Source organism: Xiphophorus maculatus, chromosome 7, assembly GCF_002775205.1.
Source record: "Xiphophorus maculatus strain JP 163 A chromosome 7, X_maculatus-5.0-male, whole genome shotgun sequence".
NCBI classification, from domain to species: domain Eukaryota; kingdom Metazoa; phylum Chordata; class Actinopteri; order Cyprinodontiformes; family Poeciliidae; genus Xiphophorus; species Xiphophorus maculatus.
Window position 1 is genome coordinate 26,524,111 of NC_036449.1, and position 27,700 is coordinate 26,551,810.

Consider the following 27,700-nt stretch of genomic DNA (forward strand, 5'->3'; position numbering starts at 1 on the left):
AGTGAAACCTGTGTTCAAACACAGAATTGTTCCTCTGGAGATCAACATCGGCATTTCTGCCAGATTTGAATGTGGTACAGAGGATGCTCCAAATGTGAACTTCAAGTGGTTCAAAGATGGTCACCTCATCAAAGAGGGTGATAGGTACAGGATTATCAGTCGCTTCACTGCTTCCTCTCTGGAAATTCTGAGCCCATCAAAGGATGACAGTGGAGAGTACACCTGTAAGGCATCCAATCAACATGGCAGTGACGAATGCTCTGCTTCTCTCAGTGTGACGGGTAAGAACAATGCATGTTTCCTCCTTTTTCGATGGTTGACTCTGGCCTTTCCAGGAGTTTATCCATATTTTGAGCTAAACATATTTGTTTTTGTACTTTTATACTTTTTCTCCCTCTTGGTTTTCGTGGTTCTACTACACAGTATGACATTTTACCACTAACATCTTTTCATTCTTAATCTTTGTAGAGAAACTTCCTCCAGTTTTTCAAACTAAACCTGACAACCAGACTGTGTATGTTGGAAAGAGGGCACTCATACAGTGTGTAATAGCAGGATCTGCTCCTCTAAATGTTGTGTGGCTAAAAGACCACCAGCTTGTGCCCTCTATGTCAGAACACTACCAAACCTTTTGTGAAAAGAATAAGCACACTCTTGAGATCAAAACGCTTCAGGCAGCGGACCGTGGGCTGTATGTGTGCAGGGCATCTAATAATGTTGGGATGGCTGAGTGCAGCATGGAGCTGCGTGTTGTTGATAAGCCCAACTTTGTAAAGCCCCTGGGTTCGGTTGCTGCCGTGGTGGGAGCTCCTCTTCACCTGGAATGTCAGGTGGATGAGGACACAGGAGTAACTGTTACCTGGACCAGAGATGGTAGGAAAGTCCACCAATCTCCAGACTGTAAACTGTCTTTTGAGAATAAGACAGTAAATCTTGATATACTAAAAACCACACTGAAAGATTGTGGGAATTATGTGTGTATGGTGGCAAATGATGCTGGAAGTGCTTCTTGCTCCACTTCCGTCAAAGTACAAGGTAAGTTATTTATATTCCAGTTTTTTAGTGCTTGAAACCTTCAGAAAACCAAGAAAAGCTTAGTTTTTTATGTTCTTGGTGTGTCATGTGAAATAGATTGTTCTTCTTATCTTAATGAGCTTTGTTTTCAATGCTGGTTTCTTGTTTTTAAATTACATCTTCAACTCCATGTAATGGTTCTTACTAACCATACCCCTGCAGAGCCACCAGTCTTTGTAAAGAGACTGGAGGGTACAACAGTTTGGAAGCGAGGTAGCACAGCTCGGCTGCAGTGCACCGTCAAAGGATCCCCTGAGCTTCACACCACCTGGTTCTTCAATAACAGTGAGCTGTCCAGTGGTGGCAGATACGCTGCCAGCTTTAAGGACGGTGTTGCCACTCTTGAGATAAACAATGTCATGTTGAGTGACAGCGGGAGCTACAGCTGTGAGGTTCTGAACGAGTCAGGTTGTGAGAGCTGCAGCACCAAAGTGACAGTTAAAGGTGTGCAGCATTTGAAATGATTTTTCATTTAAAAGTACAATATGGCATATACATTTGTCTTTACCAAGCTGTTCGTTCCCCATTAGAACCTCCATCGTTCATTAAGGATTCACCCTCCATAGAAGCAGTGAGAGGATCAATAGCTGTGTTGGATTGCGAGATTGCAGGTTCTGCACCATTTGAAGTAACTTGGAAAAAGAACAAGAAACGCTTGTCCTCAGATAAAAAGTACAGAGTAGTGTCACAAGGATCACTGACCTCTCTGGAGATCCACACATTTGAGAGCACTGATGCCGGTGAATATGAATGTGTTGTTTCAAATGAGGTTGGCTCAGTGACCTCTAACTCGGTGGTCAAACAGAAAGGTTAGTTTAAAAAAATCATCAGGATGATTTTGACTCTAGGTTCCTCAGTAGCTATTAAAGTTTACTATAATTGATGCCATTTCAGAGCCACCTATCTTCTCAAAGAGGATTGAGAGTTCTACAGTGTTGTTGGGAAATGCAGTGAAACTACAAGGAGTAGTGAAAGGCTCAGCTCCAATTTCTATAAAATGGCTGAAAGACTCTAAGCTGCTAATAGATGATGATTCCAGTGTCACAACAACATTTGAGAACAACATTCCTTGCATTTCCTTCACCTCTGTTGGGATAAAGCATGGTGGCAAGTATACTTGCATTGCTGAAAACGAGGCAGGGCAGCAGAAATGTGAGGCTGTTCTCACCATTCAAGGTTAGAACTCACTTGTATTTACTAGCTATTCTCCCAGTTAATCTGTGTTGGTTTATAAAGCCTAAAGCTTGTGTTGTGTTTTAGAACCAGCTAAGATCATAGAGAAAGCAGCGTCCATCAGTGTTACAGTTGGCGAAATGGCTATGCTTGAGTGCACCATCTCTGGAAGCCCTGAGCTCAAAGTCAGATGGTTCAAAGATGGCAAAGAGATGATTAGCGGTCGTAAATATAAGATGACTCTGAAGGAGAACACTGCTGTTCTGAAGATACTTTCAGCAGATAAAGGAGACACTTCAGAGTACAAGATGGAGGTGTCCAATAAAGTCGGAAAAGACGAGTGCACATGCTCGGTCACAGTAATAGGTTAGTTTCAGTCAGAAATACATAATTATTTCAACTCAAAAACAGATCTTTTGTCACAGTTCCGTGTTTGGCTTCTACTTCCACACAGATCGTGCTGTTCCACCATCCTTCACTAAAACTCTAAAAAAGATGGATGGAAGTATTGGTAGTAATGCTACCTTGGAGTGCAGAGTTGCTGGATCGCAGCCAATGGTTGTTTCTTGGTTCAAAGACGACAAAGAAATTCGCAGTGATAATAAATACAAGCTTGATTTCAGTGAAAGTGCAGCCTCTTTGACAATTACACATCTTGATCAAAGCGATGGAGGAGTTTATACGTGCCGGGCTTCAAACAAGGCCGGAGAAAATGAGACCAGTGGAACACTGACAGTCAAAGGTTAGAGAAGTTTCAATGTCTTAGGTCTACTAGGAATTTAACAACAGATACAACTGAGCAAAAGGTATTGATAGGCTTAAAACGTGAATGTTGTTTTACAGAACCTCCAGCTTTCACAGTAAAACCTGAGTCGCAGGATGTTCCACCAGGAACCAACGTTGTGATAAAAGCAGCCTTCACTGGGTCTGCTCCACTACTGGTTAAATGGTTCAGAGAGGAGAAAGAGATTTTCTCTGCAGGAAAGTGTGTCATAAAAAAGGATGTCTCCTCAAGCTCTTTAGAGCTTTATTCTGTAAAACCCAGTGACTCTGCTAAATATACCTGCCAAGTGTCAAATGATGCCGGGAAAGTGGATTGCACTGCCATCCTCTTCGTGAAAGGTTCTGCTTCCATCTTTCATCTGCCATCTTGTTTCCTTCCTACCACTAACCATTTTACAAAGTTTACTGTAATTGCTCTTGTGTAATTTACAGAAGCTCCCACGTTCACAATGAAGCTTGAGCCTTCACGGCTCCTAAAAGCTGGACAGCCTCTGAAGCTGTCCTGTAAAGTACAGGGGACTCCTGTAATTTCCGTCACATGGATGAAAAATGGCTCTGAAATCATTTCTGACCACAGACACTTGATGTCCTTTGAGAGCTCAGTAGCCTCTCTGGAGGTGGAGAACTGCTGTATAGAAGATAGTGGGGAGTATATGTGTTTGGCTTCTAGTGAGGCTGGGAGAGATCAATGCAGCTGCTCAGTAACCATCAAAGGTTAGTGCTGTCCTAAGAAGCTGTCCTCTACAAACTGATCCTACTGTCTGGTCCACATTGTTCCATCTTTCAATCCTTAGTTATCTTTTGTTGGATGAATGAATTAACTCCAGTGTGAACATTAATATATGTAACTACCTATGAGTAAAACTACAAGTGTAGACATGAAAACATGACAGAAAATGGCTCTGTAGAGTTAATAGAAAGCTAACAGCCAAAGTAAAGTATTATATAAAGGAAGGTAAGTTTGCTGAATAGTGCTGGACGGTGTTTTTAGCAAAGAGTCCCTTGATGGATTTTGTGGACCAGATTTGCCTCATCAGATGAAGCTTTCCTTTCAGATATTATTGTTGAATGTTACTTTTATTATCTTTCTCATAGAGCCTCCAGTGTTTGTAAAGCCTTTTGAATCAGCTGAGTTTGTGAAAGGATCTGACATTGTCCTGACAGGAACCGTTTCAGGTTCCCCACCATTTGAAATAAGTTGCTTCCTCAATGATAAGCTGATCAGAAGCAACAAAAAACATCAGATCCATGTTCAAAAAGGCACAGTCACTCTTCAGATATCTGACTGTGACAGCAGGGATGATGGGACGTACCGCTGCACGGTTGCAAATGATGCTGGGGAGACTACTTGTTCTTGCCAGGTTTCTTTGAAAGGTTAGTCAAATGAATGTCTTGTGCTGTTACCCTAAGTTGTCTGCTGCATGCTTCTCAGTTTCATGGAAAGTTTTGTGTATGATGAAATGTCAGGTGATTTATTTGCTGATTTTCCAGGTTTCCAGAAAACTGTTTTCTTTTTGCATTGTTTAGATCAGAGAATTAACAAGGTTTAGCTTCAGCCTAGATCCTTGAGTTTCACTTGTGGTCTTCTTTCACTAGAACCACCATCATTTATCGAAAGACCACAGGACATGTCCTGCATGGTGGACTCTGAAATCTCTATGAAATGCATGTGTTCTGGAGCACTTCCCATGACATTCCGATGGAACAAGGATGATCACGAGCTCACTGAAGACGAGCATGTTAAGATGTCCTATGAAACCAACAGTGCTGAGTTGAATTTGAAAAATGCCCAGTTATCCCACAGTGGGAAATATGTGTGTGAGGCTGAGAACAAAGTTGGAACTCAGAGATGTACCGCCATGGTCACGGTGACAGGTTTGTCACATTTGTTTGAAAATCTCATCTTAACTCTTTTCTTAAATGTTCAGCTTTAAGCTTCATTAACACAGTGGGTTCAGCTGTGTCCTGTGTTGGTGTTGCAGAGCTAAAGTCTGTGCGTGTAAATGTTGGTTACCCAGTAGGCTTGGATGAACTGCTATGAGGCTTTTTGGGAATACTATTTAGTTTGATATCAGATCAGAAATTCAGAAATCCAATCTGCTTTGGATCTATCATATATAGACCAGTTAATTGTGGACTTGTTCTGTACTTCCGGATTAAGATTTTGTTTTCAGTCGCAACGCTTTGTTTAGGTGAAGTTACAGTATATTATATGAAAGCTGAAACTTTTGGTTTTAACAACAGAATGTATCAACACTGACATTATTTTCAATGCTTTGCTGTTTTATGCTATGACTTCATGCATGCCAACACTGATCATCCAATGGATTACAGCTGAACATGTTCTATGATGCTGACTGTTATTTGTTTAAATGCAACACCTTGAATTTAGGAGCAAAACAGAATTATCACATTTTTCCACTGGGTTTTTTCTTTATGCTCTGGTGATTATTCTGTGTTTATTTTTTCTGTTGTCAAGTCCTATGATTTTTATTTAAACTAAAGACTCAGTTTTTGTTGAACTCATAGACGCAAAGGTTTGTGGTTATGCAGAAGTATATGTGGTTTATCTTTTAGCTGAAGCTCAATTTTGCATGTCAAATATAATATGTTGTCTTGATGGTATGTTATCCCACAAAATAGCTCTGTTAGTGCATCTAATAGTGGCTGAAGGTACGGTTGAAGGGTCTGATCTCATCCTGTAAGCTAGTGTTGTACGTAATTCCTACTTTTTGTGTGTGGAAGCCGTTTTGGTTCAGTAGCATAAGTATGTTCAGGTTATTTTTGACAGTAAAAATACTGCATTATGGGTTATTTTACATTACAAATATAATTTCTCTCTCTTTTTGGTCCCTGCTTTGGGAGAACCTTCTATCTTGGTTTTCTGTGGAGGAATATCTGTTAGTTCTTTTATTGGCTATTCATTTGCTTGCAAAAGGAATTTCAAGACTAAGCATGTCAAAGAGAAGAAGCTCTTAAAGTTTTTTGCTGCTGTTTTGACTTGTGAAGTGATATATATGTCATTATGTAAATAAGGCCAAGTAGAATAAATGCTGTCCCACTAATTATGCACAAGGTTTTTTTTTGCTTAAGCTTTAACATACACTCATCTCACTGCTCCTGGGTTATAAATCCCCTGTAAAGACATACAGAGGCAGAGGTACTAAAGACAGCTTAAGTGGTTAATATTACATCCAGTTTGATTGAGCTTCACAGATAAGTGTCAAATTGCTCAAAGATTGTAGAAATCTTCAATCAGAAATCATCTGGTTGTCTATGAGAACTACCTCAGTCCATGTAAAATTCAGTCCTTTCAGCTGGAAGAGAGCCATGCGGGTCTGCTAAGTTAATGTAATGCTGCAAAGTTGACGATGGTCTTGGATAAATCTTCATAGATACACAACTAATTGTAGACCAATGTGTTTGAAACAGATGCTGTGACTCCTCCCACATTTGTTAAGAGATTATCAAACATCCAAGCAGTGATGGGTTCAGTGGTCACAATGGAGTGCAAACTGTCAGGCTCTCTTCCATTTTTTGTCGAATGGCACAAAGGAAAACAAAGGATCACCAAGAGTTCTAAGTTCAAACTTGTGCACATTGGAAGCACTGTTTCCCTGGAGTTAAAACTGACTGAAGGTCGTGACACAGGAGAGTATTCCTGTAAAGTCACAAATGAAGCTGGAAGCTGTGTATGCAGCGGAATTCTTACAGCTAAAGGTTAGCTTTCAGATTTAATATTATTCTTTAAAAAGTAGTCTTCACTATAGGTGCCATAATAACTTCTCTGTATGGGTTTTAGTGCCACCGAGATTTCTGGTGGACATCAAGCCTCAAACGGTTATTCCACAGTCAACGGTGACCTTCAGAGGAGTCTTTGAAGGGACTCCCCCATTTACAGTGGAATGGTTTAAGGATGGCATCAAACTCATTGCTGGATCCTCTTGTACAATCAGTTTAGAGAAATACTCTTCTTCATTGGAGCTCAACTCAGTCGAGGCCATGCAAACTGGAGTTTATTCTTGCCAAGTTAGCAATGAAGCCGGCACAGTGACAAATGCAGCAGAATTGTTGGTGAAAGGTTGGACTATTCTTTTTTTGTCCAGCACCATCTTTCATTTAACCCATCTTTTTTCATCATTTTTACCGCTCTTCTGTCTTCATTCTGAGCAATTCATCATCTCCCAGCTATATTTGTGTTGTCTTTGAGATTGCGTTCCTCCCATCGCAGCAATCAGTCACCTGCCTGCATCCTGCATCCATCCCAAAGGTGTTCGAGTGTTGCTTTATGTTGGCAAAAGTAACCTAATCTTTTCTTGACTTCACAGAGCCTCCTCGGTTTATCGTGAAACTGCCTCCCACAACCTTTGTGAAGCAGTGTGAGGGACTCCGTTTAGAATGCAAGACCAACAGCGCACGCTCCTTGAAAATGTGCTGGTACAAAAATGACCAAAAGATAAGCGACGGAGGCAATTATAAAGGGATGTTTGTTGATTCGACTGCATACCTCCAGCTACGGTCTGCAATGCTCGAGGATAATGGAGTCTACACATGTGAGGTTCATAATGATGCTGGCAGTGCAAGCTGCAGCACCACTCTCACAGTTCAAGGTCAGCTATCGAACGGATTTCTTGGTGATATGTTACACTGTGGATTTGTCCCCTCTGAAGTTCAGTAGCATGAAAGAGAAGGAATGGATGTCCTGTGATGCAAATTTTGTTTGATTGTGTCATGAATGTCTTCAGAACCCCGTATGAAAATGCCAGCATGGAATCCGTCAAAACTTCAGTGTGTCATATAGCATGAGTCTGAGAGGTCTCCATGTTCAGTGACATGAACATGGAGTTCATGTCACTCAGTTTTGGTGGAATGATCTTGGGTACATCCCTTTTTAATTACATTAAATTCTCTTTTTATCTAAAGGGGAAGCTACGGTGTGATCATACAGTAGCATGAACATTATTTAAGTGTTGCCTTACCATAGAGGATTGCTTTTGTAAAGACCAGGAAGGATCCCTCAAGCATGGACTGAACTTTGCCATAAGCCTGATCACGAAATTGAACCAAGTGCTTGGATAAACTGCTTGTCATAATGGTTTGCCTGTTCATGAAGATAAATTATCTCAATGTATGAAACATATTTTCCAGAGTCGCCATCCTTTACTAAAACTCCCAACCCAGTGGAGGGAATTCAAGGGAAAGATGCCAGTCTTTACTGTGAGATGTATGGCACTCCACCTTTCCAGGTTAACTGGTACAAAGACAAAAGGCCCTTAAAAGAGAGTTGGAAACATAAGATTGTTAGTGTGGGCAACTCTGCTACTCTTCATGTCATGAAACTTGAGCAGAATGATGTTGGCCTGTATGAGTGCAAGGTGTCAAACAATGTAGGAAGTGAGTTTTGTCGCACTACTATCAAACTAAAAGGTTTGTACCAAATCAGTGGACAATTTCACAAACTCAATTTATATAGGATCATATCTCCTCACCTGTGATCTTTCTTCAAACATTCAGAACGACCAGCGTTTGTCACAAAGCTCATCGACCAGTCCGTAAGAATTGGCCAGCAACTGGCACTGACAGCCACAGTGAAAGGCTCTGAGCCTTTGACTGTGTCCTGGGTCCAGGACAAGGACCATGTCCTTAGAGACAGTGATAACAGGAAGATAACCTTTGAGAACAACATAGCCACTCTTGTAGTTCCAGAGGCTGACTCAGCAACAGCTGGTAAATACACCTGCCAGCTGAGTAACGACTCAGGACTGGTGGAGTCAGTCTCCCAAGTTACTGTTTTAGGTTTGTAGAACTTCACACGCAAGTTTACTACAATGCTACTATACCATTAGCTCTAAAGTTTTCTTTCCACAACTTTAGAACCTGCTGCTATTGTGGATAGTCCAGAATCCATGAGTATCACATCAGGAGAAAATGCTTCTATTGAAGTTACAGTGTCTGGTTCACCAGAACTGAAAACAAAATGGTTCAAGGACAACAAAGCCCTCAGTTCTGGTGCCAAATATCAGACATCTTTCACAAAGAAAATTGCTGTTCTGAAGATCCGTTCTGCTGACAAAGCGGATGCTGGAGAATATAAACTAGAGGTTGCAAATCACGTTGGTACAGCTTCTTGCAAAATCAAGCTCTCAGTCTCAGGTTGGTGAACTTTATGCAGATGCTCTCTTTATCTTATGAGAAAATTTATCCAACATGTAGTTCAAAAAAGTGGCTCATGACATGTTCTTTGACTACAGATAAGTTGATTCCTCCAAGTTTCATAAAGAAGCTTAATGATACCCACTTCGTTGTGGGAAGGCCTGGTGAGATGGAGTGCAAAGCTACTGGATCTTCTCCTTTAACAATTTCCTGGTTCCATAATGGCAGGGAGATCAAGAGTAGTCCCTCCTGTAACATCAGCTCCACAGATAATAACCACAGACTGCAAATTTCAACTGTCAGTATGTCCGATTCTGGCAAATACACCTGCAAAGCAGTGAATGCTGCAGGAGCCAGTGAGACCAGTGCCTCATTTAATGTGACAGGTTAGTACAGACTTGCAGTCTTTAACAATGGAATCAGATTGTTATGGAAACCTATTACTTATCCCACAACCAATCTTTTTTTTATCTTAAACCAGAACCTCCTTCGTTTTTGGAAACTCCTGAACCCAAAGAAATCTTGCCTGGCAAAAGTGTAACTTTCTTAGCTAAAGTAAAAGGCAGTGCCCCGCTGCAAGTCAAGTGGTTCAGGGGAGCCAAAGAAATGCAACATGGAAGAGGCTGTGAGATCTCATTGAAGGCTGATGTGGCCACTTTGGTGCTTCATAGAGTTGATAAATCCCATGCAGGAGAATACACATGCCAGGTCATAAACAACGCAGGAAAGGAAAGCTGCCCTCTCCATCTTTTTGTGAAAGGTTTGTCAGCATGAAACTCTTCTAAGCATCTGCATTTAAACGTGACTTTGGTGTAACTGATTATTGGAATTACGTCCCTTAGTGCCAGTCCACTTTGTGAAGAAGCTGAGAGATATCTCTTCCGAGAAGGGTAAGCCCCTGAGGCTTGAGGTCACTTTCTCAGGAACACCCAGGGTAAATGTGACCTGGAAGAAGGATGGGAAACTCATCTGGGCCTCATATGAGTACACGGTGATCACCACAGACACCTCCTGCATACTAGAGGTTCTTAACTCTGACAGAATGGAAGCAGCTGGCACATACTCTTGCGAAGTAGACAACGGAGTAGGAAGTGACAAATGTGAAGCACACATTTCAATTCTAGGTAAAAACAAAGGAACTCTTGCATGTTATGAGTTTAGTTCTTTAGCTTCCACTCTAATACCTATTGACTATCCATCTCTAATTATCTCATTCTTTAAGATATTCATTTGACATTTGTACTAAATCCATCATCCTCATCTTTCATTTAGAGCGACCATACTTTGTCGATCAGATGGAGCCGGTGGAGGTAACAATGGGTGATGCAGTTACCCTGAAATATCGCATTGCAGGAAGTCCTGATATCTCAGTAGCTTGGTTTAAGGCTGGTGGAAAGCTGAGAAAATCCCCCATTTGCTCCATGGATTTCTTAAATGGTATTGCCACTTTGAATCTGGTCAAGACAACTAAGTCTGATGATGGTGAATACACCTGCAAGGCTGAGAACCGGGTCGGTTCAGCCTCTGCCACTTGCAGAGTGACAGTGAAAGGTGATGCTTGCATTTTATACTCCATTTTCCAGATTAAAAAAGTTTTGCGTTAAAAAAAATCTTTCTAATGTTCAATGTGAACATAGTAAAGGTGACTTTTTGAAGATAAAACACCTTTCTTGGGATAAATACTCTGATAAAGAGACAAAATATATGGTATTTTGAACAAATTTCTTAAATCATCATTGCCTTTCTTAGAGCCCGTGTGCTTTATCAAGAAGCTGGAAGACACAACTTTCGTGGTTGGGCAGCCGCTGAAACTAGTCTGCACATACACTGGGAGCCAGAGGGTGTATGTGACGTGGAAAAAGGACAACAAACTGATCTGGGCCTCTTATCAGTACAACATTAAAACCACCGACTCTACCTGCATTCTGGAGGTTCTGAACAGTGACAGGCCTGAAGCAGCAGGAACATACACTTGTGAGATTTCAAATGGAGCTGGAAGTGGCGTTTGCCATGCACATGTCAGCCTAGGTAAAGTCAAAAACTGTTAACACTTCTGGTCTCACTTAATTTAACTAACTCCCCCAGCTACAGTAGCTCAAGGGTTTTTTTGTGCTCTTCAAAGAGTAATGCAATAATCATAGCTGATTCAAACTACTTCTTTCAACCTGTCTGCTTGCATACTCCACACAACTAACCCAGACATTACCCCTCTCAGAACCCCCTCGCTTTGTGAACAAGCTGGAAGACACATATTTCAGACTCCGGGAGCCTTTGACCCTGAAGTGCACATACATTGGGAGTCAGAGGATACATGTGACCTGGAAAAAAGATGACAAGTTAATCTGGGCCTCATACAAGTACAACGTCAAGACTTCTTGTGATACATGTATCTTGGAAGTCCTCAACAGTGATCGAATAGAAGCTGTGGGAAGATACACATGTGAAATTTCTAATGCAGCAGGAAGCGATGTCTGCCATGCTAATGTGAAATTAGGTAAACTCTTAATTCACTCACATGCATATTTCTTTGCAGGAATAACAAATCAAATTGTATCGTCTTTGTTGTCTCTAACCAGCTTGCCTCAAAGACTAATTATCGTCATCATCTAACACTTCCATTGCTTACTGATTTCTTAGAACCTGTTCGGTTTGTGAAAAAGCTGAGAAACACCTTCTATAAAATTGGCCACTCTTTGACACTGGAGTGTACATTCAGGGGCAGTCAGAGGATTTATGTCAGCTGGATGAAGGACGGCAAACCTATCTGGGCTTCATATAAATACAACGTTAAAACGACCGACTTCTCCAGCATCCTGGAAGTTCTAAACAGTGACAGACGGGAAGCTGAAGGACAGTATTCTGGAGCTGGAAGACACGACGTTCAGGCTCGGGGAGCTGCTGTCGCTGTACTGTGGTTTCAATGGCAGCCCCAGGGTCTACGTGAGCTGGAAGAAAGATGGGAGACCCATCTGGGCTTCTTATAAGTACAACGTAAAGACTACAGATAATTCCTCCGTCTTGGCGATTCTCAACAGTGACCGGCTAGAAGCAGCAGGAAGATACGCTTGTGAAATCTCTAACTCTGAGAACAGTGCTATCTGCTCTGCCCAGGTCAAACTAGGTAAAATACTAACCACAAAGCATAGCAGGAATGGGTCATTGTTTTCAGTATCTTAACTAGAAAGAAAGAAACTTTAGTTTGAGAATTTAAACAAGAGAAGCTCAGCAGTACCAGCTCAGTGATATTTGGTACTGATCCCGTCTAAAAAATAAAATAAAATAAAAGGCTTCCAATTTTTAGTTTTGGGAAACTAAAACATTCTTGATGACACACAAAAACTAGTCACTTAAATATTTGGCTAAAATATTTATTAAAATTTGGAGTTTTCCTGTTTTGTAGTCTTCTTTGCAACATCAAATCTTTAGCTATAACAGCAGAGGACATTGTTCCAGGCCCAAAAGCAGTCAAAAGGACATTATTTTGACAACCGTTGGCACTTAGAGTTGCCTTTGTTGGTAGTCCGAGGGTAAGCGTGACCTGGAGGAAAGATGGGCGACTGATCTGGGCTTCTTATCAGTACAATGTCAAGACCACAGACTGCAGCTGTGTGCTGGAAGTTCTCAACAACGATAGAGAAGAGGCTCGTGGGAGATACACGTATGAAATTTCCAACAGTGAAGGCTCAGATATCTGCCATGCTTATGTCAAACTAGGTAACAATACATCACTCACATTTCACATTATTCTATGCATTAACTAAATAGCTCCTCTTGTTAACCACTAATACTACCCTAAAAATCGAGAAGTTCAAGCTTAAGGGTTCGACACCCAGGGAGCGACGTCACTCCCTCTCTATTCATTTCCTATGGAACTTTGCCTCCGCCAGGCAAGCAACCGGCAGACTTTGCGCATATGAAATTCCAAGTTTGTACACATAGTTGTGCATACGCGGAAAAGCAATGTGACACAAGAAAATTGAAGAATGTTAAATTTTTGCAACTTTTGTCATTGCCATTGCTATTGCGTCCCATTGCTATTATGTCCCGTTGTTATTGCGTTCAGTTGCTATTGTATCCCTTTGCTTTTGTGTCCTGTGTGTTGGGTTTATCCCCAATGGCCAAAAACTCATTTGTCGCTCCCCGTGCGTCGAGCCCATTAGCCAAAGCTTCCTCAAACACGTCAACAGTTTTCACAAATCCAAAGATCCACAGATGTGCACAGGCACATACTATAGTCTTTGAGGTGTCTAAGATTGATTCCAACATTGCTTCTCTCAGAACCTGTACGGTTTACAAAGAAACTAGAGGACGTCACTCATCAGTTGGGCAACCCCTTGAGACTGGATTGCACCTTCACCGGAAGCCAAAGGCTTCACGTCACATGGAAGAAGGATGACAAGCTGATCTGGGCCTCTTACCTATACAATGTGAAAACTACAGATTCGTCCTGTGCTCTGGAAGTCCTTAACAACCACAGACTCGCTGCTGCAGGGAAATACACTTGTGAAATTTCCAATGCAGAAGGAACTGACACATGTCACGCTCATGTTAAAATAGGTAACCCACTAACCAACACATTTCATCCCATCTCTTTGTTTGTTGTAACTGCTACTAACATGCAGTCCAGTTGATTCCTGTGGATTTATGGGTAACATTTCGTGCACTTTGTATCGTCAGAGACGCTGAATGTTGTTATTGTCAGATTTTTGGCTGGTTGGTTTTGTGTAAGGCAGGCTTGAAATCAGACATGGTGTCACAGAGTCACTGTCAGAGACATGTCTACTTTTGTGGATAAGTTATGGTTAGTTGGACTGTTTGTTCACAGGGTGATATTGTTAATTTCTGTTGCATTTGTGTCACAATTTGTGCTCCTGTTGTCTTGTCATCGATGGTAGATTTTATTTCCCGGTGCTGTGGTAAAGGCCCAGTGGCCTGAAGAAGAATAAATGATAAATGGCTTGCTTACTCTCCCAACATGACCTGATTTTCTGAACTTTATCCCCCACAGAACGTAAAGTACCTCCAAACTTCACTAAGAGGCCGTCTGAGTCCATCGTGGATTCAGCTGGTAAGGTAGTAAAGATGGAGGCTCGGGTGTCCGGTTCCCAGCCACTGACCATCACCTGGTACAAGGACAACCAAGAGACCTATGCCTCTGGAAAATATGACATCAGCTTCAAGAACAACATGGCTGTGATGTGTATCAGAGACTCTGCGGTTTCTGACAGCAGTGTCTACACCTGTGAGGCTTCCAACGAAGCAGGGAAAGTGTCATGTCAGGTGTCCCTCACGGTTTCAGGTAAGGAGGGCAACCCTAAAATAACCTATACCAGATCAGCTGAAAGTTGTGCAGAGGATTCTGATGTGAACTGACGATTAACTATTCTTTAGTTTAGATAAATCCACCAGTCTAGCAAATCTAAATTGTTTTGTATGAGATTAACTTTGTCTCGTAAAATCTAAAGGTTAGTCTTCAGGAACATACCCTATCATACAAATTCATCTTAGAGTGTCCTCAAAAAGATATTTTTTTTCAACTCAAAAGGGCAAAATCATTTATTTTAAGCATTTATTTCGTTTTGTTTTGATGGTTATGACTTGCAGCTAATAAAAAACAAGACCAGTTTCTCAGAAAATGAAAAAAAGTATTTTTATTAATTCTCTCCACAAAGAGGTAAGTCACAAACAGTAATTGCTAAAGACATTGTCTATTCAAAGAGGGCTATACCTAAGCATATAAATGGAAAGTTTAGTGGAAGGAAAAAATGATAGAAAACAGGTACACAAAATACATAAATATCTGCAGCCTGTACAGGATTGTGATGGACAGTCCTTTCAAGAGTTTGAGAGTTATTCACAAGGCGTGACCTAAAGCTGGAGTAAGACCTTCAAGAGCAGCACAAACAGAAATACCAAGAACATGAGCTTCATGAGCTACGACTGTGCTGCTTTGGTCCATAGAGGATCTATGTACTACTGTCACAAGAAAGATGAGAGATAGCAGACCCAACAATCTGATGACCTGAAGGCCACCGTCAGAACGACACAGGCTTTCTGAACACCACCTCTTTTGTCTTCTATTTAAATTTGAACAAATACTGTAAAAGATGTAAAAAGTATTCTTCATTATGTTATTATGTTAAAGGCAAGTATTTTCATTTATTCAGCCTCTTTTTCACCTTCAGAAACTGGTCAGCCTCCTAAATTTGACGTCCCTCTGGAACCGGTCACAGTGAACGAGGGGGAGAAGCTGAGCCTCAAATGCCATGTTAGAGGCTCCTCTCCTCTGACCATCCAGTGGATGAAGGACAGGAGGGAGCTGAAGTCCAGTGATAAAACCAAAATCACATTTGTTGGTGGGACGGCCTCCCTGGAGGTCAGCTCTGCATCAAAGGCAGATGCAGGGGATTATCTGTGCAAAGCCAGCAATGCAGTCGGTAGTGACTTCTGCAAGTCCAAGGTCACTGTGAAGGGTAAGCAGTTGAACTTGCTGTAAAGTGTAAACAAGTTCAAGGTTTGATGAAAAGCTAACCACCATATTTTAATCTCCTATTAATGGTGTTATTTTGAAAGACCTTCACATAGGTGTCCACCCTAATAAAAACCAGAGACTCAAACTGTTAAAGTAACTTTTCACTCACCGTCTCAGTTTGGTTTCCATGTATCTTCAGACAAAGGAGCCAAGCCTTCACCCACCGAGGCACCAACCCCTGCTGCAGCTGCCCCAGTCAAAAAGCTTGACAACCTTTTCTTCATTGAGGAACCGAAAAACATTTCAGTCACAGAGAGTAGGGACAGCATTCCTCTTCTTTCTCAAAACATTCCCATTTGACGGTAAGGCTTTACTTATTTCTTTACATCTGCTTCTCCACAGAGGGCACTGCAACCTTCATCGCCAAGATTGGAGGTGATCCAATCCCCAGCGTGAAGTGGATGAAGGGCAAATGGAGACAGATCACCCCTGGTGGCCGTATCTCCATCGAGCACAAGGGCCAGGATGCCAAACTGGAGATCAGAGAGGTGACCAAGTCCGACTCTGGTCTCTACAGGTGTGTCGCCACTAACAAACATGGAGAGATCGAGTCCAGCGCTGACATGGCAGTCACCAAAAAGGAAGAAGGGGAAGGAATTGGAGATATCAGAACAAAACTTAAGAAGTAATACAAGTTCATTTCTATATTGAACCACTGACTTTGAATTGTGTTAATGGAACAAATGTCTCTATCTGCTCAATGACTTCATGTATGATATTTTCAGAACTCCCTCCAAGCAAAAGAGCCCAAAGAAACTTGAAAACATCAGTATTGTTGACTTGCTCCGAGGTCATGACCCTAAGGACTATGAGAGGATCCTCCGGGAACATGGAATCCATGACTACAGGGCCATCCTGCAGGCTGTGGAGTTCCTGAAGAGGGAGAAGGAGATGGAAACTGGAAAAGCGGTACTGGAGAAAACTGATTGTAATAGTGGAGCTGGATTGGTTTGTAATAGTACAGATTTGAGGGACAAATCTGCTCCATATTTTACTCATATTATCAGTTTTCCTTAATTCAGAAAGCAACCCTTCAACAACAACAATTCTAAAAGATATTTATTAAGGTTCAGCTTAGAAAACTGAAAGGATTTTGCACCTGTCAGGTAAAATATTATGACAATGTGTTATAGGTGATTACCTGTTTCATGTATTACCAGTCAGGCTGTGGGACCTACAGTGTCTGTACCACTCAGGGTATCTACATTTCACAATAGTGTCTTTCAGAAGTGGTTTCAGCTGATGAAACTGTTGTTGCTATTGTGGGAAACAATTTTTGTAGCACCAAGATAAATCGGGATGTTGCATATCTTTGATATTGATTACTGAAAGATTGTGAAGGTATTGCATTAATAGCCTTATATCCTGTGGCAGGGGGTGGAACATGGTGGTCGGGTTGAAGAGGAGGACATGGCCAGACTAATCCAGCAGCTGGAGGGACGTGTCGACACAGAGGTAAAGGCCAAAACTTATTTGAGAACAAATAGCTGCTTGTAGTAACACAGCTGTTTCACTCCACTACATGACCAAGGTCCCATGTAGAGGAAAAACCAATAATAAATAGAAATGATCATAATTGATGTTTTTGTCCTTAGCCTGTGTCTGTGATGGAAGACATATCTGACCAGACAACCACAGAGAACCAAACAGCAACGTTTGAGTGCGAGATCCAGATCAACTACCCAGAGATCTCTCTGACCTGGTACAAGGGAACGCAGAAGCTGGAAAACAGTGATAAATACGAGATCAGCAGTGTGGGCGACCGCCACTATCTGAAGATTAGGAACTGCCAGGTCAAAGATGAGGGAAACTTCCGTGTGGTGTGTGGTCCTCACATCTCCAACGCCAAACTCACCGTAACAGGTAAGAGTGTTTTCCATGTCCTCTCCTTGCTGGAGCCCATTCTATGTGTTTGTAGTGTGTCTTCATGCATCGATACTTTATTTTCTAATCAGGAGCTGATTACAAACCAGGTGAGTCAAACACAACTAGACTAACCTCTTAAAATCTGCCGGATGTCCTGCAGTTTTTCTTTCTGTGTTGTCTGTTCGTAGTATATTTTCCTTGAAAGAAGAAAAGATCAAATGTGACACTTTGATAATAACTTCAGATAAAACACAACTCTTTAAAATTAAATGTCATCTTTAATTGTCTGATTTTAGCCGACCAAATTCAGTTTACTAAACGCATCCGAAACATCGAAGTCAGCGAACGTCACTCCGCCACCTTCGAGTGTGAGTTGTCCTTTGACAACGCAACCGTTACGTGGTACAAAGACTCGTGGGAGCTCAAAGAAAGCCCCAAATATAACTTCAGGACAGAAGGCCAACGGCACTTTATGACGATCCGCAACGTGACAGTAGAGGACGAAGGTTTGTCAAAAAGATTTACCTTCTTTTTCCTCTGGAGGAACGTTTCTGACAAACAGAAATACAGACGTTTCTTCTGTTCATACCTACTCAATCAGAGCCAAGAGTTCTTATTAAACTAAGTTACAGAAAACTGTAGAAAGTACGCAACCTCTATGCAGCATTAAACCAAAATTGTTTGAATCAGTTGTTGAGCCTTAAATATGGAGTAAAACAGAACAATAATGTCTTCACCTGCCAGGCGTTTACTCCGTGATCGCTCGCCTGGAGCCAATGGGAGAAGCTCGAAGCACCGCCGAGCTTTACCTCTCAGGCAAAGGTCTGTTGTTTTAGCCGACAGCAGCTGTCAGAGACATTTACACCCATTCACAGATCTAATTACATCCGTCTATCTATTTTTTCACAGACGTTGTGTTAGGAAAGGTTCCTCAGGGTGAGTAGTTTCAAGATAAACTTTATTTTCACAGCTTATATCTTGGTAAAGCTAATAATGTACAACCACTTCATTCTGGTTACATAGTGGTATGGAAAAAATTGTCCTCCCACATTTAAAAAAATGAAATCTAAGTTAATTTGGAATTTAATCACGCTTTCATTAATGCACCTTCAGACTTCCCAGATTCGTCAATTCAGCTCCCAGACATGGGTTCCATGATCATTTCCCATGGTGAGTCTGGGACAAATAGGAACATTTTTCACTTAGTGTCTGTTTCGCCTCCTTCGTTCACCTTTTTTTTTCTGTCAAAAGAATCCTCCGAATTTTATCACCACGAGGAACGATCTGAAGTCAAAGGTACAACAAATATGGAGCTTTAAAAGAGCACTAGTGTTGTTTGAATGTATGAACCTTCATCAGGTCCATCAAAACATTTCATCGTTACATTTAATCATCAAAATCATCGTCATCTCCTTCATCTCCATCCTTTAACTTTCATCCCAAATAACAGTGTGATCCTGATAAACTCCCAGAACATTAACTATTTCACTACATCCTCATATCTGAAGTGCCGTGGAATAAATTTTAACTCGCAAATAAATAAATAAAAGAGTATATCTCAAATTCAACTGAGAATGATCTGTTTTGCAGATTAGGATCATGGCTGAGTTGAAAAAATCTGCAGATTAATCTCGATATTGTAGCAAAAATTATTTGTTGCAATATACAAATAATTGCAACAAATATTCAATTCAATTCAGTTCAGTTCAGTTGAACTGAACTGAATTTAAATTCAATTCAGTTTCATTAATACAAGTCAGTTAAAAGATAATGAAGTACAAATCAGTAAAAAGAAAGTATCAAATATTAACTGTTATCAGATACATTTGCATTCATAAATTTAGTAATTTGAGGTTAAACATTAAAAATAAATTCTGTTGTGATTTTTTATACAATTATAAGGCCTATTCAAAACTATCCAAAACTAAAATTTTAATTATAAATCCCAGAAATGCAAAAAACATTTAAATTAGTCCAGAAAAATGTTGTCATGGTCCTCAACTGCACAGAAACAACGTCTCAGTGAATGAACCTGTGATCTGTAACAGCTGATTATCATTTAATGGTTTCCTGTAGAGTTTAAGAGTCTGACGGTTGAAGAAGAAACGGTTTCGGTTCGGTACTCCTCCGTCTCAGGTATCAGCGTTGTTCACTCCTTTATTTATACATCAGCCGTCTTCTCACAGTTTGTCTGTTTTAAACTGGTTTTGGTCTTCATGTGTTATGCCACTTTGTTACTCTGTTGATTTCTTGATCATTAATGTTACCTTGTTATTAAAGCAGTGCCATAGTCAGGTCTTGTTTTCTGTCTAAGTTCCCTTTTCTCCTCTGCCAGAAGAGAAAAAAGCTGTGGAAGAATATGTTGGCCGTACTGAAGTCAGAGAGGAAATCACTTCAGGTATAACAGCTTTAAAGCTATTCTGCAATTCTAGAGCTCTGGCTGAACCAAAAAAACTGATCAAAATCCGCTAACCTCAATGTTTGCCTCTTCACCTTATTAATCCCAGCTTCTGCTTGTAGAGGCTTTTCTTCTTTTGTAGATCTTAACTGTAGTTTTAACATGTGGTTTGTGGTAGATCTTTAGTCTGTTTTTGTCTCCTCTTATTAATGTTTTGTTCTTCTTGACACGCTTCTCCTCTTATGCTCTTATTAACTCAGACTGAAGCGTTCCGCTCTGTAGATAGCAGAAACTGCTCAGCCTAACTGTCTGGCTTTTAAACCAAACTTTCTTGATCTTTTGAAGTTCACGAGATTTACAGGAAACCAGAAGAGAAACCCTCTGAGCGCGAAGCTCCACGCCCACCTGCTGTCACAGGTATTTGTAAATGCCAAACTCTTTATTCATCATTGTTGTATCTCATTTCTGTTCTGTGTTCTCATGTTGGTTTATTAGACTTCTTTAATTGTTTGTGTGTACATGAAAAAATCTTCTTGTTGGTGTTTGTTGTGGTCAGAAAACTGAACTTCATAATAATGTTTTAAAGAACCTGAGGTAAAGAAGCCACGGCCTGATACTTTCACAACTCCTCAGCGAGAAGAACCGACAGTACCACAAGGTAATGTTTATGACCGTGTTTTCTTATAAAGTTTCTTGTTTCATGTCTGAGTGAGTCTTTATTGGCTCTAATTCTTCATTTTTTGGATCAAAATGGCTCAGAATACTCCTTAATTCTATAAAAGTACCAAAAGTACTACCAGGAGCCTTTAACACACCACAATAATTATAGACATGATAATTAAACAGGACATTTCTTCAGTAAATGCCTTCCAGCACTTGTGGAATTACTGATATATTTAATTTCTTTAATTGAACAAACCATACTTTTTGATGATTTTCTTGTTGGCTCTTTGAATACATTTATTCATTGTTCTTCCAGTGATTGTGCATTGTGTTCTTGATACATGCCCATCAGTCAATTATTTGTCTGTATTTCATGTGCTTGATCAGTTGTCTTTTACTTCCTTCACTCTTTAAACTCTTGGGTATTTTTCGTGACTCAAGTGTTTCTTTGTTAAATCTGAAGTATTCACCGAACCAAAGGCTGAACCCAAGCCAAAAGAACCAGAAAAGGTTCCTCAAGAACCAAAACGACAGCTTCAGAAGCCAGAGGTACCTGAACCAAAAGTGACCAAAGTGCCAGAAGTAAAACCTGCCAAGAAAACTCCTGCAGTTTCTGAAGCGAGAGGTAAAGGAGTGAATGTTCGAGCAGAAAAACCACGTAACCCATGTCTTGTTTTATTTTCATATTGCTCTTAACATGATTTTGTGTTTGATATTATTTGCTGCTAACCTCTTGATTAGATCTTTAACAACTTGTCCAGTGTTGTCCCCACACAAGTTTTCAGATTTCAACAAAAACAAATCTTTTTCCTCTCTTTAAAATGCTCTCTTCTTGGTTTAAACAAAACTTTTATAATTAACTCTGTGTAAAGATGGGAATATTTTTAATGTTCTCCAAAGTCCCAGCTGTAACCAAACCAGTGGAGGCCAAAGTCCATCCAGTCGCTGAGAGGATTGCTCCTCCAAAGCCTGAGGAGATCTTACCAAGAGGTACTGGAACCACAATGTTTGTCCAGTTTGAATTTCTTATAAATGTGTTGAGATGGGAATCTTGTTTTGTGAAACTGGCTGTCCTGTTTGTGTCTCTGCTTAATGCACTCAACAGAGTGTACTACAGTCTTTAAAGCTGTTGTTTAAATGTTCTTTAAAGCACCAGTTCTACCAAAAGCAGAAGAACCTTTAGTCCAGCCATCAGCAGCTGAGGTTACACCATCAGCACCAGAACCCCGACCAGCTGAAGGTACTCATCTCTGACCTTTTCTTCTGCTGTTATTTCCTCTTGTATTTAGGTCTTTGAATTCACTCACTTAGAGTGTAATCTTTGATAGCCTTGATTGTTGCCTTTGTACTAACCAAGACAAATGTTCTTTAAGTAAAAGATGTAACCAGACCAGAGAAAGCAGTCATCCAAACACCTGAATCTAAAATCCTTCCACTCTGGACTGAAGCTGCTCCAGTTAAAGGTACTGCAGAGGTCATATAACAAACTGCTTGTTAAATGATCTGCTGGTTTTGTCTTTTACTCTCTTTTATGGTAGTTTCTCTGGAACACATAATCTTTCAAAATGCTTAGCACTCGTAAGAGTGTGACTTAAACTCTTTACAACATTTACCTTGTAATTACTGTTCTTCTAAGTTGCCTCAGAAAGGAAGGAGCTTGACGTTACTGGAAAACCGTCGCCATTGGTTGCCAGGAGTGAGCCAGAGGTACTCAAGTTCACTCCTCAAACACAAGAAGAACCAAAGTTTGGAGAAAAAACTAAGGTTTTTGAAGAAGTGGAGAAGGTTATCAAGTTTCCTAAAATGTTTGATGAAGCCAAAATGCCAACAGAAATTGAGAGGCTCCCTGATGCAACAAAAATGGTTCCAGAAACGCAGACAAAGATTCCAGAAAAAACAAAGATGATTATTGAAACACCAAAGGTGGTTTCTGAAGCACCAGCCAAGATTCCAGAAAAGTCAGAAGGGGAAATAAAGAGAGGTCAAGAGGTTCCCAAAAAAGTACCAGAAACACAGACAAAGGTTCCAGAAAAAACAAAGATGATTATTGAAACACCGAAGGTGGTTTCTGAAGCACCATCCAAGGTCGCAGAAAAGTCAGAAGAGGAGATAAGATGGGGTCAAGAGCTTCCCAAAAGGATTCCAGAAACACAAAAGATGATTCCAGAAAAACCAAAAGAAAAGAAAGTTTTACAGGAACCAGAGAAGATTTTGATTGTTTCCAAAAAGGTTCCTGAAACACCAAAGAAGGTTATAGAGGAAATGAAGGTTAAGGAGCCACCATCAGACCTAAAGAGTAAAACAGAAGCTCCACAGGTTGAAATAGTGAAGACCCCTCCAGGTTACAGAGCCCCACAGCAACAAGACAAGGCTGAAAAAACTCAGCAACAAGGTAGATATGTCTACTTGAAGGTTTCAAAGATCTTATCAACTAATCTTTACTCATCTTGATCTTCTAATGTGTTATCTTAAGATTTCTTGTCAGAGGTTTGTTAAATTTGTTACATTTTTGACACATCTTTTAGCTGTCACATTTGTAAAGCTCATGGAAGTTATCAAAAAAACTAACCACACCAAAGCATAAGGTGTGAACAGTAGCCAAAGATGATAAAAATGCTTTAGAATCTCAACAGATTACCTGTTAGGCTTAAGTGTAAATGCATAGACATTAATATACTAATATCTATGTGTTTCTGTCTTGATCTTTTTTATATGTTTGGTTCTTGGCCACCGCTTCATGGTGCATTTCTTCAATCTTGGGTGATGTCTCCAAAAATGTCTCAGTTCATCTGAAGAATGACCTAAAACAACAAACAGTTGGGGTTGAAGACATTAAGAGATTTGTTCCTGAAGAAAGTTTCACTCCAACAACTGTTGAACTCAAGCAAGAAGCTCAAAGATCTGAAAGAAGATTAAAACACGAGGAGTCAGTTGTAAGAGAGGACAGAACTTTATACCAGAGGGAAGAACAAATGGAGAAAACAGAAGTTCCTACAAGGTTCAGAGAAGATCATGAAGTGACAGAGTCTAAATATTTGAGGTATACTGAAGAATATGAGTATGAAAAACTGGAAGACATTAAAGTTTTGAGGGAAATGAAAATTGAATCTGTGATCTCAGTTTCCCCACCTCTAACTGAAACTGAGCTTTCATCAAAAGAGCCCAGAACGCAACCTGCAGTTACTCCAACAAACATAGACGTTTCTCTAGTTAAAGATGACGTTTCATTTAAGAAAGACTCTTTCATTAAAACCCAAGACAAAAAAGAACAGAAGTCTATTTTTTATTCAGCTACAGAGCATAGAAAAGACACTTTTGTTTCAGCAAAGCATCTAGAAACCAAGGACGAAATTACAAAGAAGCATGATGAATCTCTTTCCGAAATTGCTGCTGACTATAAAGAGAAAGCACCAACAGAAACCGAGATCCAACCTGAGAAATCTCAAGCTGGACCGTTGAAGACATCTCGAGTCCCTGAGCATCAAAGTCTTTCATCGACAAAGCCATCACATCCAAAATCAAAAGAAATCTTTTTTGAGACTGATTATTCAGAAGGAACTACAACCACTGAAAGAAAAGCTCAAAGAAGAGAAGATATGAAAGAGGAAAACCTTACATTGAAGACTCTGCAACCTCTTGAGAAAGGTATTCTTGTAAATTTGATCGCTTAAGATCAAACTCTTGAAATACATTTGTTATATTTAGCATATTCCAGCATAATGTTGGAATAGGGAACACTAATCTAACCTTGAAAAGATTAGATTAGTTTGTGTGTCATATTTTTTGTGTGTGTCTTGTTTTTGTATTGTTGAGAATGTATGTCTTAGGAAAAACTCTTGTTTAAATGTTTAGTTTTTCTTTTTTATTTTACACATTCTTGTTGGTGCAGATTGGACTATCTAATATCTGCACCAGCTTCTTGTCTTAGTCCTTTTTGAACATAACGATGCCTTAGTTGTGATCTTGGTATCTTTTATTTCAAAGTGTCTCCTCCTGAAGTGAAGAAACCTTCTGCACCAGCACCAAAGCCTTCATACCCTCCAAAAGTTACTCCTCCTGCAGGTAGTTCAATTGGTTCACATGTTTCATTTTCTTGCTGGCATTTATGAGTCAGCCATGTTTGTCTTGTATGTGCTTGTATAAGCTTAATGTTTTCTTGAACATGACTCGGGCATATTCCAAAATTATCACCTTCAGAGGAGAAGAAACCTTCTGAGCCAGAACCAAAGCCTACACATCCTCCTCCTCCTCAAGTTACTGCTCCAGCAGGTAGTGCCTGATTTATGTGTTTCTTGATGGCATCCATTAGTCAGCCATGTTTGTCTGTATGTCCAATTGTGTTGATGCCATCTCTTAACCTGTTTGATGATGGCCAAGCTTAATGTTTTCTTGATCGTGATGATCATGACATTCCCAAATTATCTCCTCCAGAGGAGAGGAAACTTTCTGCACCAGAACCAAAGCCTTCACCTCCTCCTCCTAAAGTTACTCCTCCTATAGGTTGGTTGATTCATGTGTTTCGTGCTGGCATTCATGAGTCAGCCATGTTTTTTTATGTTCCTCTGATGCCATCTCTTAATATGTCCATGGATGATCATGTTTTAAGTTGTGCCAGCACATGATGTCCAAGATTAGTGTTTTCTAGATCATAATGGGTTTATTCCCAAATTATTTCCTCCAGAGGAGAAGAAACCTTCTGCACCAGAACCAAAGCCTTCACCTCCTCCTCCTAAAGTTACTCTTCCTACAGGTAGTTCTTGGTCCATGTGTTTCTTTTTCTTGCTGGCATTCATGAGTCAGCCATGTTTGTTTTCATGTCCCTTTATGTTGAAACCATGTCTCAATATCCCCATGAATTATCATGTTTTGAGTTGTGCAGGAACGTGCTTTACAAGGTTAGTATTTTGCTTGATCATAATGGGTGTTTTCCCGAATTATCTACTCCAGAAGAGAAGAAACCTTCTGCACCAGAAGCAAAGCCTTCACCTCCTACGCCTCAGAAAGTTACTCCTTCTACAGGTAGTCTAATTTCTTCATGTGTTCATATTTCTTGCTGGCATTCATGAGTCAGCCATGTTTGTCTTTATGTCCATTTATGTTGATACCATCTCCTAATATGTGTTCCAATTGTCGAGTCTAAGTTGTGCCAGTTTGTGCTTTCCAAACGTTTTCTTAATGATGGCTCGGGTGTATTCCCAAACTATCTCCTTCAGAGGAGAAGAAACCTTCTGCACCAGAAGCAAAGCCTTCACCTCCTGCTCCACCTCAGAAAGTTACTCCTTCTGCAGGTAGTCTGATTTGTTCATGTGTTTCTTCTTGCTGACATCATGAATCAGCCTTGTTTGTCTTTATGTATGTTTATGTTGATATCATTTCTTAACATGTCCGCAGATTGTCTTTTAAGTTGTGCCACTATGTGCTTTTCAAGCTTAGTTTTTTCTTGATCATGACTTGGGTGTATTGCAAAATTATCTCCTTCAGAGAAGAAAGCAGCACCAGAACCAAAGCCTTCACCACCTGCTCCTCCTCCACCTCCTCCTCAGAAAGTTACTCCTGCAGGTAGTCTGATTGGTTTATGTGTTCATCTTCTTTGCTGACTTTAAAGGTCGTCAGGTTTGTCTTTATATAAATTGGTGTTGACGCTGTCTCTTAACTTGTCAAGTATTTTTTCCATGTTTTTAGTGGTTCCAGTATTTTCTTTACAATCTTAATGGTATTTGTATTATGAGCTGGATGTAATCCCAAATTATCTCCCCCAGAGGGGAAGAAACCATCACCAGAGCCAAAGCCCTCAGTTCCTCCTCAAAAAGTTTCTCCTCCTGCAGGTAGTTTTTTTCTCTCTTAATATTTTATGTTGTCAGCTTTTGTCTGTGTCTGATTCGTTTCTTGGTTGGAGGATAAACAAGACTCCTGTTTTCTTTGGTTTCATTGTATTTGTTGTCTTATCTTATGCAACTTTTCACTGCTTTTGTCAGTGTCCTTGTGGCCTTGCTATTGTCCTGGTCGTGATCTTGCATCTTATTTATTGTTTCCTTCAGAGGAGAAGAAACCATCCGTATCTGTACCAGCAGCTCCTTCACCCAAAGTTGCTCCTCCTGCAGGTAGCTTATTCAGTCTTGGGTCTCTGAATTCTTTTCTTAACTCGTGATATGTCAGTTTTTGTAATGTGTTGTCACCTTTGCATCTTTTGATATGTTGGTCTTTACGCTTTTTTTGTGGTGTACTCTCAAGTGTCTCCTCCAGAGGAAAAGAAACCCTCTCCACTATCAAGAGAACAACCAGCAGAAAAAGTAGTTTCTCCAGAAGGTAGTTTCTTCTGTTTGTCATTCTTATTTCCATCTCTGTTTGTCCTAAGTCAAATCTGTTGGTCATAGCAGCAGTGAGATCTTTAAGATTGTCTGTTTCATTCAGTTGTTGTTTGTAGAGTGGATCATTGTCAGTGATTTAATCCAGTTGGCGTTCTTGTAGCTCCAGTTGCACCAGTGGAGAAGAAACCTTCTGAGCCCGGTGTAAAGGCTGAACCTACCACCGTTTCAGAAAGAATTTCTCCACCTGAAGGTAAAATTTCTTTTCTTCGTCTTCCTTTATCTGTGTTTGACTTTTTCCTCTTTTGATTCTGAAAATGTTATTGTTTGATTTGTTTAACTTAATGTCTTTACTGTGTGATGTTGTCTGCACAACTTTTTTACAGTCTTTTACATCATAAATATCTGTCTTATGAGACCATTGTATATAATAAAAAGTTCCAAAGTGCATTTATATTACAGCAAAAAAGGAAGTTCAATGGACCAAATCTGAGATTGTTTTTGTCTTCCTCTGTCTTTGGCTTTAATTGTGGCTTTTGTTTGTACAGTGTTTGCTTATAATTGGTCTTATTTAAATTTTTGCAGACAAGGAACCAGTTTCAGCTCCTGGACCAACTAAAGGTATAAAAAAGTGAATTTCCCTTAACAGTAAAACCACTCAACTTGTTATTTTAAAGGTTTTATTCATAAACCTTTAAAAATAATCTTTTCAGTGTTGTTGTGATGTGTGATCTTTGTGTTGTAAAAAACAAA

General features: G+C 40.2%; 1 protein-coding gene across 1 annotated transcript in view; it reads left to right on the forward strand.

Annotated features, from left to right (window-relative positions):
* Window positions 1-27,700, forward strand: part of LOC102230320 (titin-like) — a 163,867-nt gene that overhangs the window by 38,165 nt on the left and 98,002 nt on the right. The window contains exons 44-68 of the mRNA XM_023337299.1: window positions 3-281; window positions 1,605-1,883; window positions 2,335-2,613; window positions 10,026-10,307; window positions 10,933-11,201; window positions 11,383-11,672; window positions 11,810-11,969; window positions 12,774-12,897; window positions 13,462-13,741; window positions 14,187-14,482; window positions 15,369-15,656; window positions 15,855-15,971; window positions 16,058-16,340; window positions 16,441-16,624; window positions 17,090-17,170; window positions 17,311-17,578; window positions 17,878-18,087; window positions 18,326-18,403; window positions 18,491-18,517; window positions 18,695-18,751; window positions 18,833-18,877; window positions 19,658-19,717; window positions 19,917-19,979; window positions 27,111-27,200; window positions 27,533-27,568. Of these exons, the coding sequence (XP_023193067.1) occupies window positions 3-281; window positions 1,605-1,883; window positions 2,335-2,613; window positions 10,026-10,307; window positions 10,933-11,201; window positions 11,383-11,672; window positions 11,810-11,969; window positions 12,774-12,897; window positions 13,462-13,741; window positions 14,187-14,482; window positions 15,369-15,656; window positions 15,855-15,971; window positions 16,058-16,340; window positions 16,441-16,624; window positions 17,090-17,170; window positions 17,311-17,578; window positions 17,878-18,087; window positions 18,326-18,403; window positions 18,491-18,517; window positions 18,695-18,751; window positions 18,833-18,877; window positions 19,658-19,717; window positions 19,917-19,979; window positions 27,111-27,200; window positions 27,533-27,568 (4,425 nt within the window). The remainder of the gene's footprint in view (window positions 1-2; window positions 282-1,604; window positions 1,884-2,334; window positions 2,614-10,025; window positions 10,308-10,932; window positions 11,202-11,382; window positions 11,673-11,809; window positions 11,970-12,773; window positions 12,898-13,461; window positions 13,742-14,186; window positions 14,483-15,368; window positions 15,657-15,854; window positions 15,972-16,057; window positions 16,341-16,440; window positions 16,625-17,089; window positions 17,171-17,310; window positions 17,579-17,877; window positions 18,088-18,325; window positions 18,404-18,490; window positions 18,518-18,694; window positions 18,752-18,832; window positions 18,878-19,657; window positions 19,718-19,916; window positions 19,980-27,110; window positions 27,201-27,532; window positions 27,569-27,700) is intronic.